Source organism: Rhynchophorus ferrugineus, unplaced genomic scaffold, assembly GCF_030347505.1.
Source record: "Rhynchophorus ferrugineus isolate W39M unplaced genomic scaffold, kcgeb_rfMv2 rfM8, whole genome shotgun sequence".
NCBI classification, from domain to species: Eukaryota; Metazoa; Arthropoda; class Insecta; order Coleoptera; family Curculionidae; genus Rhynchophorus; species Rhynchophorus ferrugineus.
The window spans coordinates 29,211,633-29,230,154 of NW_027472587.1; the positions used below are offsets into that span (position 1 = coordinate 29,211,633).

Here is an 18,522-nt window from a genome sequence, read left to right on the forward strand (position 1 = left end):
CTCATGCTCTTTTAAAACTATCTCTTTTTATAAAATGTCGGTAAAAAAATATCGATAGATCTATTCGATTTTTTCTAAACAATATTGATGTTGTTCAGACATCCCTAGTTTAATAATTTCATGGATGTTTCATGGTTATGTTATTTTGTTAAATGAGGTTGTGTTGCTTTTTTTGAATATTTACAGAATGAATATACAGTTTCATGAAACTGCACCATCGAAGAAGGAACAATTCTTTTATTATAATACTCTGGTTGGGTTAGTCAAAACTTTAGAATCGTCGTTCACCACCATTGATTTACGAAATGACTGCCGTGTTTGTGGAAAAATCAGTAAAGTAGATGGTTATATGAACATTGAGATGGAAAATGTTAATTTTTATGATCTAAAAGGTATGGTTTATTAAACGGTATACCTATCATAACTGCATCTAATATACATTACTTTAGGTGATAAAAAAGCATTGAAGAGCTTTTATATAAATGCTAGGAATATTAGAAATATCCGTATACCACCAGAAAAAGATGTGTTAGCTTTGTTTAAACACGAGTGCACAAGAACTGTAAAAAAACCAAAACAATCAAAAACACATACATTTAAAGTGTCAAGGGCAATGAAAAGGAATGCAGAGACAATCGCTGAAGCATATACTATTAAAGAAAAATAATACTTTCATGTTGGGTCAATTTTACAACATATTCAAATAATACAGGACACACAATGATAAAAAAGTATTTATTAGTTGTATTTATATTTTAGTTTAAACTAATTTGCAGTAATTGTATGTACCTATGTTTGTTTATGATACAAGTATAAAAGTGTAAATATAATGGTTCACACCTTACCTATACATGATTAAAACCTTGTATATTATCTCAATATCCATCATAAATTAATATATATATATATATATATATGAATATTATATACAGTTTTGTGACTTAATTAAATATTACATATTGGCAAAATATTCACGATAATTGCACAGATAAAACAAATTAGAGAAGATATATCATAACCGGTATCATTCCTTTTGTACAAGTTTGGAACAGGTGATAGATTAGTATGTTACACTACAAAGTATTTTATACTTGGACAACTAAAAACTATCAGATAAAATGCTGTTCATGTACAATCACACTCTATATTATACATGTGCTCTTGATATATCACTATGTTTTATTTAAGTCATCCTTCCAAGATGATTGATACATGAGCTTAAATCAATGAAGGTCCCAGATTTTGTTGTAAACCTTGACCTACATTAGGCACGATAGTGACTCCCATATTGCTTTGTGATGGAAAAGAATACCTTTGCCACTGATCGTTTGGGAATGCATCGGTATTTTTATGAGTTTCCATGTGCCTGATCAAATAAATTTTTCTGTGGATCTTGAATGGACAGTAGGTGCACTGGAACATCTTATCAGGATTGACGTTGTGCGTCTTTCTATGTTTGTTTAAGTGACGCTTAGCTACAGTGGTGTAATTACAATCTGGACAGGATAATAGAGGTACATCGGGGGAATCTTTGAGATGGCGTAACCTGTGCTGCACCATATTTGATTTTCGTTTCGTCTCGAATTGGCAAAAATCGCATTTCAGCATGATCACCTCCTCCTTGCTCTTATGAACCATTAGATGGGATTTCAATTGAGCGTTGGTGAATGTCTGGTAGTTGCAGTGGGAACACTTGAAGATCTTTGCCTTTGATGGGTCGACGTGACGCTTCATGTGCCATGCCAAGTTACGCTTTAACCGGGACTGGTAGGAACAGTGTGGGCACGGGTACATGGTCACTTCATCGACGCCCTTATGATTAATACAGTGATTTTGGAAGTTCACCTACGAAAATATGGCAAAAATAGTTCAATCAAATATGTCATTAAGCAAATATTTTATTATATATAATATATTTTGTCATATTAGATATCCATATTAAAAAAGAAGCTAAGACAGACAATGGGTTGCAGAAAAGTAATTTCGCTTTATTTTGTGTTTTAATGCCAATAATATATGTGCATGTGCAGTTCACGTATAATCAGACGACACAAACAGCAATAATAAATAATAATATCATTCCATATAGAAACAAAGTAGCTCCGAATGATGCAAAACTTTGCTGGAAGGAACATGTAAAAAAAGGAAAGAACTGGAGTTAAAATATACAAAGATTTATTGGTTAATTGGAAGAAGAAAATCACAATTATCAGTACATAATAAAGTGCTAATTTTTTAAGCAAGTACTGAAATCTATATGGATATACGGAATTCAATTATGGGGTGTTTCACGAAAACTAACATAAACAGTAAAATTTTTCCAGTACAAAGTCCTGAAAAGTATTGTAGGTGCACCGAGATACTACAGGACTGATTACTTACATCGAGACCTTCAGATACCTACTGTCGCCCAGAAAATCAAGAGAATTGCTAGAAGACATGAGAACAAACTCTCATGTCAATATCAAAGTAATACAACTATTGGATAACACCAGAACAGGACATTCGTTCAAAAGAATTAAACCATTTGATCTCGTGTAGTGTAATGAGGTGCATTTAATAGAAAAATAGTAGTGTTAATACATAATCATTATTACACCAGAGACTAGGGCCGATGGGTCTTCTTAAATATACCACTAGATTTAAGTTAACGTAAGGGCAAATTGTAAATTAGTCGGCAACGACTAGTAACAAGGTTATAAATAAATTTAAAAAAATTTCTTCTGGTAAAAGCATAATCAAGTCATTGTTCAACTTCTTAGATTTCGGAGCGAAGAACCGAACCAAATTATTTTCATAATCTTCTTAGTTCAGTTCCAACCTTCGTAGGGTGAAGACGTATTTTCAATACGGTCCAAGCTATAAAAAGATACCTTTCTTTAAAAAAAACCCAGTATTTTATTACGGTTATTTAATTGAGTGTTAAAAACGCATAACAGACGCGGCTATCCGTCTCTCAGTGGACCTAAAGTGTAGTGAATACGTGTTTACGTGACCAGACAAAAGGACTGCATCTCATTTTTATTAGTGTTTAAAATTATTTCATCTTATTTTACAACAGTCCTTTTGAAATTCATTTATAGCATTTATAGTAAAAAACTAGTGCTAAAATAACGTAAGTGAAAAATGAAGTGCGTGAAATAAACAATGTATTTATTTTATTTTTTTTATCCTCTGGAAGTAAATTAAATAAAATATTAAAAATTAAAAAATGGCAAACCATAGCGATTCAACCAAATCACCTGCACACTTTGATATAAGATTAGAACAAACAGCAATAACGCAAACTCCACCATCAGAATGGACTACAGTTATTAACAAAAAACGATTGAGAAGTCCAGAAGAAGAAATCGCGAGGAAACAAACAAGAATCAGTGACTATTGGTTGCAGAAACCGATAGAGACAAAAAACAGTTTTAGCAACCTGTCGGAAGAAATTGAAGAGAACATACAACCAAGCCCTGAAAAAGTTGTTCCCAAACCACCACCAATAACAGTCTATAAGGTAGGAATAATAAAAAACATCCATGACTTATTGAAAACCATTACTACGAACTATACAATTAAAACAGTGAGCTATGAAACAATTAAAATCCAATTGTTCGAAGCGGATCACTTTAAAGTTCTTATAAAAGAATTAGATGAAAGAAACACCCAATACCATACATTCAGGCCAAAATCCGAGAGAACATTTAAATTCGTATTAAAAGGATTACATCACGGGACGGACTTTAACACCATCAAGGTAGCACTAGCTGAAAAAGGCCACGAGGTCGTAAATATTCACAATATACGACATCACACGACAAAAAAACCTCTGCCTATGTTTTATATAGACATAAAACCTAATGGAAACAATAAGGCGGTGTATGAAATCACCAAATTGGAAAATAATATTATTAAATGCGAACCACCACATATAAAGAGAATTATACCACAATGCACAAGGTGTCAAGCGCACGGGCACACAAAGACTTACTGTCGCAAATCATATAGATGCGTAAAATGTGCAGGAGAACATAAGACAGGAGATTGTACTCGTAAAGTTCGCGATGAAAAAGTGAAATGTGTTAACTGTAATGGAAATCATCCAGCGAACTACAAGGGTTGCGCAGTTCACAAGCAACTACAGCAGAAACTCTATCCTGTCTTAAGGGAAAAAAGGCATCAACAAAAACAATCCACTACTACCAATCTACCACTACCCACCAGAACAAGTCAACCAGACATAACTTATGCCCAAATAGTTGAAAATGGTTCAGCACAAAAACGAGAGACAATATCTCAACCTACTGAAACTAGCAACATCTCAAGATTAGAAAATATGATGGCCAAACTAATGGATCAAATGAGTACGATGCTTGGTCTACTCACAACCGTCGTAAGCAAACTTGCCTAATGCCTGAAACCAATAGCTACAAAATCGCCGTCTGGAATGCCAATGGGCTCCAACAACACGCCAGGGAACTAAAAATGTTCGTAAATGAACAAAATATTGACGTTATGATGGTTTCCGAAACACACTTTACGGACAAGAATTATCTGAAAGTTCCTAAATATAAGCTTTATCATACAAATCACCCTGATGATAAAGCACATGGAGGTACAGCCATAATAATTCGAGATGATATAAAGCATTTCGAAAAAGAAAAATTCCGTAAAGACTACCTGCAAGCCACCAGTATAACCATAGAGGAAGCCCATGGACCATTAACAATTTCTGCGATTTATTGCCCACCCAAACATAACAACAAGGCAGAACAATTTCAAGAATTCTTCAGTACGCTAGGTAATAGATTTATAGCAGGAGGAGATTATAATGCAAAACATTTAATGTGGGGTTCAAGAATAATAACCTCAAAAGGTAGAGAACTGCTCAAAGCCATAAGGAAAGATAACTTACAACATATCTCTACTGGTGAACCAACATATTGGCCTTCAGACAGAAATAAAAAACCAGATACAATAGATTTCTGTATTACAAAAAATATTGATCCAAAAAAGTGTCAGGCAGAATCATGCTTCGACCTGTCTTCTGATCATTCACCAATAATAGTAACAATTTCTTCAAAAATTACCATCAAAGATAAACCCCCTTCTCTGTGCAATAATAGAACTAACTGGCCCTCACTTAGAGAAAACTTAGACCAAAATATCTCTCTAAATTTACCGTTACAAACTGAAATGGATATAGAAATAGCAGCAATAAATCTTACAAAAAATATACAGGAGGCAGCATATTCCGCGACTCCCAACAGTGAAACATTTCCAAGAAAAAATACACATATATCATGTACAATACAGAGAAAGATAGCAGAAAAAAGAAAGTTACGACGAAATTGGCAACAGCAAAGGACTGAAGAGAATAAAAGAAAATTTAATAGGGCCATAAAAGAGCTGAGAGATCTAATCCAAATCGAACAGAACCAAGGCATTCAAGAATACCTAGAAAACTTGACATCAACTGAGGCTACAGACTATTCGTTGTGGAAAGCAACAAAAAAGCTTAGGAGATCCCAGCAGCATAATCCACCTATTAAAACAAGCGAAAATAATTGGGCGAGAAGCAATAAAGAGAAGGCCGACATTTTCTCAAAACACTTAAAAAATGTTTTTAAACCTTTCCAGTCTCAGCTACATAAAGATGACGAAAATAAAATTACTAGCTTTCTAGATTCGCCATTTCAAATGGATTTACCGCATGAGAAATTAACGGTCAAAAAAGTTAAACATACAATAATGAGAGAGATTAATATTAAAAAAGCTCCTGGTTATGACTTAATTACTGGCAAAATTTTAAAAGAACTATCAGAAAAGGCTATAAAACTATTAACATATATATTCAATGCTATGCTACGAATTAATTACTTCCCTAGTATCTGGAAAGTAGCTAAAATATTAATGATACTTAAACCAGGAAAAATACCAGAAGATGTGACCTCCTACCGACCTATAAGTTTATTACCAATAATCTCGAAAGTTTTCGAGAAATTATACATAAAAAAACTAAACTATATAATAGAAAAAAGAAAAATTATTCCAGAACATCAGTTTGGCTTTCGCAATAAGCATGGGACTATAGAACAAGTGCATAGACTTGTAAACCAAATAAACGCTGACCTAAATGCCAAAAGATATTGTTCGGCTGCTTTCCTAGACATATCTCAGGCTTTTGACAAAGTATGGCATACGGGCTTGCAGGTTAAACTAAAGAAACTTCTTCCTCATCCGGACTATCAGCTACTAAAATCGTATCTCACTGACAGACATTTTATTGTAAATCAAGGCGATGAACATATCGAATTAAATCCCATATATTCAGGAGGTCCGCAAGGTAGTGTACTGGGTCCAGTACTGTATCTTCTGTATACGGCTGATCTGCCCACCACAAAAATAACTACTGTGGCAACATATGCAGACGATACAGCAATCTTAGCATCCCATGAAGATCCAGTCACAGCATCAATAAACCTACAAACCCACCTGGAGCAAATACAATTATGGTTGAAGACATGGCGCATTAAAGCCAATGAATCAAAATCCACGCATATAACGTTTACCCTGCGTAGAAGAACATGTCCACCAGTAAATATCAATCATCGTCAACTCCCCCAAGCAGAGCATGTTAAATATCTTGGTATGCATTTAGATCGACGCCTAACCTGGAAGAAGCACATACTCTCTAAACGGAAACAACTAGGACTAAAATTATATAAAATGTATTGGCTCATTGGGCGCAAATCCAAGTTATCATTAGATAACAAGGTATTGCTGTATGAGTCTATACTCAAGCCCATTTGGACATATGGAATTCAACTATGGGGTACCGCTAGCAAATCTAATATATCCATCATTCAACGGTTCCAAAATAAGGTGTTGCGCGCCATTGTTGATGCTCCGTACTATATTTCAAATAAAGTGATACAACGCGATATTCCTCTAGAACCTATAACGAGTGTAATCCAACGTGTTTGTGTGAAGTACTTCGAAAGAGTGTCAGTGCATCCCAATGTACTCGCTAATCAGCTAAATATGCGACGTGATAGTGAAGTGCGTAGACTAAAACGTTTAACACCACCTGATCTGATTACTGGACATATGTAGAGTTTAGAATAAGCATTAGAATAAGACTAATTAATTAAGATAATATTTTATACAGAAGATTGCTTAATGAAGTGATTTTCTACGTGCCATGTATATATAATATAGACATAAAAAATACTTATTGCCAATAGGGCAGATTGTGGACTCACGAAGAGTAATAAAAAAAAAAAAAAAAAAAAAAATAATCTTCTTTTGAAACCAAATTTATGCTATTAAAAGACGGACTTTTTGTAGAGTCACTATGGCCACAGTTGCCCTTTTTCTATTGATCCATCCTGGCCATGATTTAATTAATGTTATAATGAACACTAACTTTCTAATTTTTTAATTAACTTTCTAATGGAGACAAGTATGAGTATGACCTTATTTGGGTTTCTATGTATTAGGAGCTTTTGATGTACCGCGATTGATGACTATTTCTTTGCACCAAATGACATGAGCATGTTTTAGAGCGTTTGTCAAATTATACGTGAAACAATGTTTTCCATGCAATATCTTATTGATGTTCGTCATACTAATCATCAAGGATTATTCAATCTCACAGTAAGTCACGTGAAACTTCCAATTGAAATGGTCAAATGGAACCTAAAAACACTTAGTATTGCCAAGATTCAAAATATAAATATAAATTTCGTAGTAGAAGGCCTAGCATTCCGAGAAATTATTTATTTTTACTGTTAAAAAACTCCATTAGTGAGGTAATAATTTTATTTTGAAAAATCGTTGATAAAATACTTGATATATCCATTGAATGCTTCTGATATATTTACAGTGCAACTTAATGAAGGTATAGATGTAGCAGGTATTTCAGTAATTACTTGTGTCTGACAGACATACATGATTGACATTCTCAAAAATTACATTATTGACTAAACTTGGATCCACCACAATGATCCTGAATCAAGATCGTATAGTCTTACTATGAATTCGGTACCTCAATTTAGAAACGAAAGTTAAAACGAGCCTAAAAAGTGATAACATCGGTTTTTGAACAACAAGACCTGATATAACATACAGAAGAAAAACAGTATTATTTATTAACGAGTCCTCTTATACAGCTCTCAAATAAGTAAATTACGATGTCGGGACATTCATCACGTTAGACCGATTCAGTTTTTTTGATTTGTAACTGTTCTTTGATAACTCAGATCTTAACAGAAATTTGCATGGAAAACAATTTTCACTCAATGTATGCAAGAGGTAATAGTAGCCATAGCCTTCTGGATCCAACTGGATGGATTTAAACCCTGTTTTTTTTTTGACCAAACGACAAAAATTATTGAAGAATCTAAAATATAACTACAAATTCCGTTATCATTTATCAATAAAATTTGTTATATCAATTAGATTTAAAAGTTTAAAATAAAATAGTTTGTTAAGCAAATATATATATATATATATATATATATATATATATATATATATATATTTACAATTATTATTATTGTTATTTCATACTAAACGCTTTTTAAACATGAATATACAAATGTTAATCAAAACGTACCTTGCTGTGAGTCTCAAATGGGCAATCAGGGCACTTAAACTCAGGGTTGTGAGTTTTTTTGTGCATTTTTAGCGAACGGTCGTTCTTGCTTTGAAAGCCGCACACGTCACACAGGAAAATTCTATTCTTTAAATTGACTTGGTGCGTCCTTCGATGCTTCACCAAAGCATACGCTGACTCGACTTCTTGCTCACAGATGGTGCATTCGTATTTTTTGTGTTTTTCAATGTGGGTCTTTAAACTAGTCTGATAGACAGTCTTGAAATCGCACTGTGAACACTTGTACAACTGTCTCAAATTATTTAAATGGACTTTCTTCTTATGATCCGCCAAACGTTCTTTATTTTTCGATACGAAATCGCACATATCACAAAAATGACCAACGGGCCGCTTGGTTCTCTGAATTTTTCCTCGATGACCCGCCATATGTTGCAGAAAAGTACTTTTATTGACAGTAGCAAATGTACAATTCTTCATTTTGCATTGAAATGTGTCGGCCTGCCCCCTACCATGAATAGTTTTCAAATGCAGAATGAGATACTGTTTGCTGGTTGAGAAAAACGTACAGTTATTACATCTAAATACTTCATGTTCTTCTACACCTGTTTTATCCCTTTCTGTACCCTTTTTTATTCTTGCCTTTCTATCATTAACCTTTTCTTTTTTAATTTCACCTTTCTTCTCTTTTTCATCTGTATGCATTCTTTCAATATGGCGTTTTAAACAGGGCTCCCAATTAGTTTGGTACTGACAGAACATACATTTGTGCAAATCATTATCAACCTCCTTCTCTGTATGTCTCAGTTTTTTATGAATTTGTAATTGTTCCTTTGATCCTACTTCCAAATCGCATTCATCACACTTAACACACTCCCTAGTTTTTGCTGAAGACACTTTTCTCTTAATTTTATGACCTTTTATATGCAACAAATACATTTTCTTGTAAAGCGTTTCAAAATTACACATTTTACAACAATAATAGTGTTTTTCCTTATGACTAAGCTGATGCCTTCTTAGAAACTTCTCATAATCAGTTTCAAAGTTACATTGTAAACATTTATACTTATCAGTTGGTTCATTTTTTATTTTCACTTTGATAGTGTGGTTTAACATATGCCGCTTTAGAAATGCTTTCAAATTTGTTTCATAGTCACAATTGTGACATCTAAAAATTTCTGTTATTGATTGTTCATCTTCAATTTTAATTCCTTCTTTTGTAACTTGCTGATGTTGCTTAATATGATGTTTTAAATCTTCTTCATGACTGCTCTCATAATCACACTCAGTACATCTAAACATTTCTGGACAAGGAGTCTGTAATTCACTGCATAAGTTGTTTTGCTTAAAAGTGTTCTCCTCTGATACTGGTAAATTACAACTAAATACAATACATTTAGATGGATCCAAAGTGGCAGTGCTTAGATCAGACTGCCTTAGAAAATTAGCATCATAGGTTTGTGTACTTTGAGTTAAATCATGTGGTTTCAAACTTGACTGTTGCTCTCTAACAAAATCTCGAGCACCATACATTTCAATAGAACTCATAGTGTTTAAACTTGACTTTATATATGGATCTTCTTCATCAAAGCCCCGCTGCGGAACTACCCTATATGTGTCTGTCATAGTTTGGTCATTATGAGATGAAAGATGTTGTTTATAGTATAATTCTTGGGTTGTACAAAAGTTACATTGAACACATTGGAATTCTTTTCCAGGTACCAAGCTGTGAGACTTTACATAAGACGGGACTTGGCTATCATTATCATAATTACATTCGTTTTTCCTATATTGTTCCATCAAGATTTGTAGGCTATGTTTTAAGTTGTGTTGTTGTAAATAAAACTCATGATTGGTGTAGAAATTACACTGAGTGCATTTATACGTTTCTACAGGAATCTGGCGATTTATGCCAGTTGCATTTTCATTGTTAGACATCTTTTGGTGTTAATTACCAATTTATAATTTATAATTATAATACCTAATTTACTTTGATATACCAATAAAAACAAACATTTACTTAAAAAATCACAAAAAGCTGCTTTGTTTGCGACATTTCTGTCAGTTTTGAAAGACCATTGTCATTGGACGAAAACTAGCTGGGTTATTGGAACATTCAATTGGTTAATAAATTGATTTTAAACCAATGACAAATGTTGTTTTCAAAAAGTTTGCTACAGAGTATATGTAGTTATATATCAATAAAAATTAATTAATTATAATAACACTGAATTATTTATTATAATTGCAAATGTAATAGTTTCGATGTAGTTAATTCATGTATATTCAGTTATGTATTAGTTTAATTCAACCGTATGTTACGGGTAATATTGGTTATGGTTCTTTAACCTGTTAATAAAGTTTTCCCGCGTTTTCTGTTTAGATCGTGAGAGCAGTTTACATTGATTTTGATTATAGTGTTGGGGATATTAACATAACACAAGTTCTTATAATAATTAAAAAATGCCTTCTCCTGTTGGAAATCGACAAGAAGAAACTAGGACACCTCGTCCTGAAGGTGCGAGGACTCCTCGTCTTGAAGGTACAAGAACACCTAGACCCGAAAGCGGACGTACACCTAGACGGGGACCTCCAGAAACTCCACGATCAGATGGGGCGCAAACGCCTCGAAGGGCAGGTAAATATTGTGGTAGCTTTTTAGGATGATTCACTGATTTTTATTTTGCAATTAGGATCCAGAACTCCACATAGAAGAGTTCAGTCTCCTGATGAAATTCCAGAAACACCATTAAAGACTCCAAGAAAAGCAGGTCCAACTCCTACAAAAGGAGTTTCTTATGGAGATCAAGAAACCTCAGTATCACCTGCCCCTAGTCTAGCTCCTACTAGTCCTGGTACAGGTATTGTACCTTAACTTTAATACTTAACATGCTGTTAAATATATTGTACATTTAGCTCTAGCAATGAGTGAAATTGATTTAACTTCACCTTTGAACTATGGTACTCCGAGTTCATTGGGGTCAATAAGAACACCTAGATCTGGTATTAGGGGCACACCAATAAGAATGCGACCAGATGTTAGATCTGATAAAAGGATCAGACAAGTTAATGTTGGAGGAGAAGTAGCAGTAAGCTAACGCTTTTCAAATATTATTTGATGTGTTTAATTGACATTATTATTTGTAGCTAGAGCCAATAGAAGAAAATTGTGAAACTGATTCAACAACTCCTCACTTAGTTATTTGGGGTACAAATGTTTCAGTGTCAGAATGCAAAGGGAAATTTAAGCAATTTATTATGCGTTTTATTGATACCAACGCGGCGGATGATGAAAGAACTGATGATATGAATGTAAATGAGCCACTATATTTACAAAAATTGGAAGAGGTAATGTTTACTTGGTACCAATTAATTTTGAATTAAACTAGTTTATGTTGTTATACAGATTCATACTTTGGAGGAACCATTCTTGAATGTTAACTGTGTACACATAGAAACATTTGATAAAAACTTATACAGACAATTAATTTGTTATCCACAAGAAGTTATTCCTGTATTCGACATGACAGTTAATGAAATGTTTTACGAACGGTATCCAGCGGCCGTTTTAGAGCACCAAATCCAAGTCAGACCGTTCAACGCGGAGAAAACAAAAAATATGAGATCCCTAAATCCAGAAGATATTGATCAGTTGATCACCATCTCGGGAATGGTGATCCGTACGTCGAATATAATGCCGGAGATGCGCGAGGGTTTTTTTAAATGCATCGTTTGTCAGTTCACAACTACGGTCGAAATCGATAGAGGTCGCATTACCGAGCCTACATTGTGTTCAAGCTGTAACACGAATCACTGCTTCACTCTGGTGCATAATCGATCGCAATTCACTGACAAACAGATGATCAAGTTACAGGAATCGCCAGGTGTTGTGATGCTGTTGGTTACATTGTTTTTTATTTAATTTATGTTTTCTGCAGATGATATGCCTGCTGGCCAGACTCCACACACAGTAGTTCTTTTCGCTCATAATGATTTAGTTGATGCTGTACAACCTGGTGATCGTGTAACTATAACAGGTAATGTGACTATAGTCTATACAAAGTAGCACTGAACTCACGTCATCTGAATTTATGACATCAAGACATCCCAATGTTACCGCAGTTGACTTTGACATTTTACGCATTTTAGTTTCTTATAGTTTTGATATATAACAAAATAATGAGATAAAAATGTCATAAATGTTATAGTACAACTAATTCATAAATTATCGAAGGACTTAAAACTACAGTTAATTAAAGAAAATAGTTTGTACATTAGAGAATTTTGTTAAGAGTTTAACGATTTTTGCAGGCTGATTCGGTTACATGTGCGAACGTATCAGACAGCATTGTATCTCTTTAACTGGAATAAAATGAGAAAGAAAATATTGTCTGTTATTAATACGAATTTACAAACTGCAGTAGGCAAAACATTATACATCTTGATGACGTGAGTTCACTGCTACTTTGGATAGACCATATAACTGCGCTAAAAAATAGTGGTGAGATGTTTTTTTCTGTTTTAGGAATATACCGAGCCCAGTCGATTCAAGTCAATCCGAAGATGAGGAATTTGCGATCAGTGTACAAGACCCATATAGATGTCCTTCATTTCAGAAAAGTGGATCAGAAGAGATTATATGAGGAGGAAGACGGGTATGGTTTTGAAACGAATTGATTTATTTCAGGTTTGCTGATTGTTGTCATGATTATAGAAAAGGTCATCGTTTCCCGCCAGAGCGCATAGAGCTTCTAACTATTTTAGCGCAGAAGCCTGATATTTACGATAGACTAGCTCGAGCTATAGCGCCGTCTATTTACGAAAACGATGATGTTAAGAAAGGAATATTGCTTCAGCTTTTCGGTGGTACCAAGAAGACTTTCACCACATCGGGCAGGACTAATTTCCGATCAGAGATCAATATTCTTCTCTGCGGCGATCCTGGTGATAACATCCGCATATATCGATCGGTATTCCGTATTAATTATCGTTTTTTAGGTACCTCAAAATCGCAGCTGTTGCAGTATGTTTACAATTTGGTGCCCAGGAGTCAGTACACGTCGGGAAAAGGGTCATCAGCTGTAGGTTTAACGGCTTATGTGACCAAAGATCCAGAAACCAGACAACTGGTGTTGCAAACTGGGGCCTTGGTTTTGGCGGATAATGGCATTTGTTGTATAGACGAATTTGATAAAATGAACGATTCGACGAGGAGTGTTTTACACGAGGTAAATAGAATCAAGCTTTCATAAGTTTTTCTCAATAACACATGGGCTGAAAAGTCTCGGCCTAACACATAGATGGTGCTAGTTTTATTTTATTCATCGCATTTTTAGTTAGTACAAACCTTCAAAAGAAATCTGTTAAAATTTCATGATGAGTTTGTGAGTTATTGAGATATGAGTTTGTAAGTGACACTACTTTTGTTATTTTCAAAACAATGCATCAAAAATAATTTTGTATTTCAATTTTATACTGCTTCTTGACTGGAAAATATACCGTTCAAGCGAAGCAATGGCTTTAAGTGTTATATGGACTCCGCTCTGTTAGAAATAACAATAAAACGTTAGTTTGCTAACTTTAAACACGGTGGTACAGACACTGATAATACAGAATGCAGTTGACGTCCTAATGAGGTGGTAACATCAGAAAACATAAAAAATCCACAAAATCGTTTTGAATGATCTAAAAGTGACGTTGCTTGAGCTAGCTAACATCGTAAAGGTATCAAAAGATCGTGTTCGTTTTATATTGCATGAACATTTGATTATGAGAAAGCTCCGTTCAAAGTGGGTGCAACGTTTGCTCACTGTTGATCAAAAACAATAACGTGTTGATGATTCTAAGCAGTGTTTCGCCATGTTCAAACGTAACAAACTGGAATTTTTGCGTCGATATGTGACATTGGATGAAACATGGATCCATAACTTCACTACGGTACCAAAACGATCGTCATTTGAGTGGACAGCAGTGGGCGACAGGCCTATTTTTGAGGAAAAAGATAAATCGTTCTACAAAAGTGGTATTGTTTGGTGTGGCTCTTGATAGAGATTACGTTAATAAATAAAGTCAATTTTGAACAAAAAAAAACCGTTTTCTTTGTTACGCCCTGGATCATGTATTATATTTATGTTTTGGTATGTAAGTACTGGTGCAGCGAATAAAATACTGAGACAAGGATAGTCAAAGGCGTAACAATTTAATTTTTTCTCGACAAATGACTAGAGTTCTAAAAAATACATTATATCACGTTTTACATCCGAGCGATTTATTACTTTCCCTCCAAATATTTGTCATGTCTACTTTTCTATCAGTATTAGTGCCCCAGGGCGACCGTTCTGGTTTCAAATATTCCTTTGGTTTGTTATTTCAGGTGTGGATGTTACTTTCTTCTACAATTTTAAAAACCCCAAGTACTTGAATTCCTGCACTTACTCTAAGGGCCATTGAGATTTACAATAGCAGATGATCCGTCACTTATCTTTCTTTTTCACAAAACTCTCTTTACGCTATGTCTTTTCCTTGGTGCTAGGATCTAGGTTAGGATCTCAAATGTATTTGATACATCAATTCACACTCGCACATGGCTTTGTTGTCTGACATAAGACATCCATCACGAGAGGCCTGATGAAGTTTAACAATTTTTAAGCTGTTAAGCTTCCAGTTGAGTGTCAGTAAAAGACAATCCCACATATTCTTCCATATAGTGACGCCTGTTCTTGTATAGATCTGTAGCGGTTTTTTTGTTCGCGAGTTGCTGACCACTCAGATGACGATCGTTTTGATACCGGAGTAAAGTGATGGATCCATGTTTCATCCGTCGTCACATATCGACGTAAAAATTCCTCTTTGTTACGTTTGAACATGGCCAAACACTGCTCATAATCATAAACACGTTCTTATTTTTGGTCAACAGTGAGCAAATGCGACATCCACTTTGAACACAGCTTTCCCATAGTCAAATGCAATATAAAACCAACAATTTTTTTGATATCATCTTTACGATGTTAACTAACTCACGCAACTTCCCTTTTCGATCATTCAAAACGATTTTTTTGATGTTCCGACCTCATTTTGACGTCCACTGCATTTTGCATCATCGATGTCTCTACGACTAGGTTTGAAGTTAGCAACCTACATTTTATTATTGTGTCTGATATAGTGGAATCCTGATAACACTTTTCAAGCCATTGCTTCGCTTGAATGATTGCGGTTGAAAGATTTTCCCATCAAGAAGCAGTGCAAAAATCAAATACACGAAATTGTTTTTGATCCATTATCTTGAAAATAACAAAAGTAGTGTCAGTTTTAGCATAATAACTCATACTCATAACTTATTAGTAGAATATCTTTAAATTTTAACAGCATTCTTTTGAAAGTTAGTACTAACTGAAAAAACGGTGAATGCAATAAAACTATCGCCATATATGTGTTAAGCCTGGAACTTTTGTGTTAACTTCCATTTGTAAGTCCAAAATATAAAAATAGGTTCAGGAAGTGAAAAAGTTTTTTACACGGTAGCCGATTCAGAATTTTGGTTTGGGACGTTCTTGAAGAAACATTGCATTTTGAACCCCGTATTGGTTGACGCGATTCCATACGCCACATCGTAATATAATGAAAGTTTCATTTAAAATCATATGAGCATGGTGCTCAATTGTGTACTTGCCACGGTAATTCGGCATTAGTAACTAAATAATGAACAACAGATTAAACAGGTGCGGCCAACACTGACCCTTTGTTATTAAAACATTATATATGTCCGGAACAGGGAAATGGCTAAAATAACGTTTAGATACTTTAATCACCCAATTAATCCCAGGATCGAACTTAGATCAAGATAAATCAGATACATAGTTAAAAATCACCAGTAAATATTTCTTACATAAGATGTCCCAGCTATAATATATGTATTGTAGGTTATGGAACAACAAACGCTCAGTATCGCTAAGGCGGGCATCATTTGTCAGCTCAACGCGAGAACGTCCATATTGGCCGCGGCCAATCCTAGCGAATCGCAATGGAACAAAAATAAGACCATCATCGAAAACGTGCAGTTACCGCACACGTTGTTGTCCAGGTTCGATCTGATCTTTTTGCTGCTGGATCCGCAAAACGAGGTGTTCGACAGACGACTGGCAAACCACCTGGTCTCGCTTTATTATAAAACTCGAACGGAGGAGGATGATGAAGTATTGGTATGAATATTGGCATCAGTTCGTTAGCAGACGTTTAATTGATCGTTCACATTTCTTCAGAACATGTCAATCCTCAGGGATTATATTTCCTACGCCAAGGAGCACGTCCATCCGAAACTCGGCGAGGAAGCGTCACAGCGTCTTATTCAAGCCTACGTCGACATGCGCAAGGTGGGATCGGGCAGAGGTCAAATATCGGCCTATCCCCGACAATTAGAGTCCCTAATACGTCTTTCCGAAGCACACGCTAAAGTTCGATTCAGTAAAACTGTCGATATCGAAGATGTTGAGGAGGCATACAGGTACGCAACGTCAGTTGTATTTAAAAATCGCGACATCATGCTTTTTTTATTATTCAAGGTTACATAGGGAGGCTCTAAAACAATCTGCCACCGATCCTCTATCAGGAAAAATAGACGTTGGCATCTTAGCAACGGGTCTTAGCAGCGCCGCCCGCAAAAGACGCATTGAGTTGGCCCAAAGCTTAAAGAAATTGGTCGAAAATAAAGGAAAAGTTCCCACCGTTAATTACCAGAAGTTGTTTGAAGAACTCAAGTCTCAGTCCCAAACGGTAAGTTGTGTTTATAATAAGAAAACTACTTTATATCAATATCTGTTTTTTTTTAGATGGTCACTAGGGAACAGTATGAAGATGCTTTGAAGGATCTCCAAGATGATGGTTTTATTGTAGTCATGGGCAAAACATCAATACGTATCTGCCATAATAGGGACTGAGTAATTTATTTTGTTAAGCTTAAAGATGCTTACTTTATTATTTTTTATGTTATGATTAATTCATATCCTATCCAAGTTATATGTAAACGTATATCTAATAAAGATTTTGTATTTTTTAATTTTAGATTTTTATGCTGCATCTTCATATTTTTTGACTGGGTTTTGAAAATTTACAAAACAAATATTCCATCTAAATTTTATTATGGTGATTAGCTATTGGCTAAACAATCCATAACTCAGCTCTACGGATCGCCCAGGGTGCAATCTACACCAATAGAATTGACGGTCTTTAGTGCAAACCGGACAACTCACTCAAAAACATGAAATATTTTTATTTAAATTCACCAGTTCTTTAATATCCAAGGCAGGACATCCCACTACAAAAAACATTGCAAGTGGGGTATATTTTTCGAAAGTCATCTATAAAGGTTCATATATTTCTATGCTAACAGGTCAATTGAAAAGTCCTCGGCTTGACACATAGAAGGCGCTACTAGAATTAAATTTGACAGCTGGCGGATCATTACTTTGTGAATTATAGCATTTTGAGTGAAGAACCTTGTTATTGTGAAAAAAATTGATAAAAATTAATTTCGCGTGTTGATAAAATATTGCTTTTTGAAGGGAAAAAATATAGTTGAAGCAAAAACTTGGGTTGATGCCGAGTTTCCGGATACTGCCTCAGGAAAATCAAGCATCAAGGATTGCTATACTAAGTTTAGACGTGGCGAAATGAGTGGCGAAGACGGTGAATGCAGTGGACGCCCAAAAGAGTTTGTTACCGACGAAAACGTAAAAAAATCCACAAAATGATTTTGAATGACCGTAAATTGAAATTGAATGAAATAGCACTCTAGAGATATCAACTGAACGTGTACTGAACGAAAAACGGCCGCATTTGAGAAAAAGAAAGTGCTGCTTCACCGTGTCACACGTCAGTCAAACACGATGGCAAAAACCCATGAATTGGGCTTCGAATTTCCT

The 18,522-nt window shown here is 34.8% G+C and overlaps 3 protein-coding genes across 3 annotated transcripts; 2 read left to right on the top strand and 1 right to left on the bottom strand.

Annotated features, from left to right (window-relative positions):
- Positions 1 to 119: 119 nt before the first annotated feature.
- Positions 120 to 913, top strand: LOC143200710 (U7 snRNA-associated Sm-like protein LSm10). The gene is made up of 2 exons (XM_076411316.1): positions 120 to 392; positions 450 to 913. The coding sequence occupies exons 1-2, from the start codon at positions 125 to 127 to the stop codon at positions 665 to 667; spliced, it is 486 nt and encodes a 161-aa protein (XP_076267431.1). The 5' UTR covers positions 120 to 124; the 3' UTR covers positions 668 to 913.
- On the bottom strand, positions 719 to 10,685 carry LOC143200673 (uncharacterized). Its single transcript, XM_076411232.1, has 2 exons — positions 8,609 to 10,685; positions 719 to 1,845 (listed from the first exon to the last, which is right to left on the bottom strand). The coding sequence occupies exons 1-2, from the start codon at positions 10,541 to 10,543 to the stop codon at positions 1,219 to 1,221; spliced, it is 2,562 nt and encodes an 853-aa protein (XP_076267347.1). The 5' UTR covers positions 10,544 to 10,685; the 3' UTR covers positions 719 to 1,218.
- A 75-nt stretch (positions 10,686 to 10,760) lies between these two features.
- Positions 10,761 to 17,657, top strand: dpa (disc proliferation abnormal). The gene is made up of 14 exons (XM_076411231.1): positions 10,761 to 10,929; positions 10,989 to 11,243; positions 11,299 to 11,466; positions 11,522 to 11,694; positions 11,753 to 11,953; positions 12,012 to 12,489; positions 12,544 to 12,642; positions 13,131 to 13,260; positions 13,320 to 13,549; positions 13,604 to 13,833; positions 16,525 to 16,803; positions 16,864 to 17,105; positions 17,164 to 17,374; positions 17,431 to 17,657. The coding sequence occupies exons 2-14, from the start codon at positions 11,069 to 11,071 to the stop codon at positions 17,536 to 17,538; spliced, it is 2,724 nt and encodes a 907-aa protein (XP_076267346.1). The 5' UTR covers positions 10,761 to 10,929; positions 10,989 to 11,068; the 3' UTR covers positions 17,539 to 17,657.
- Positions 17,658 to 18,522: the final 865 nt, after the last annotated feature.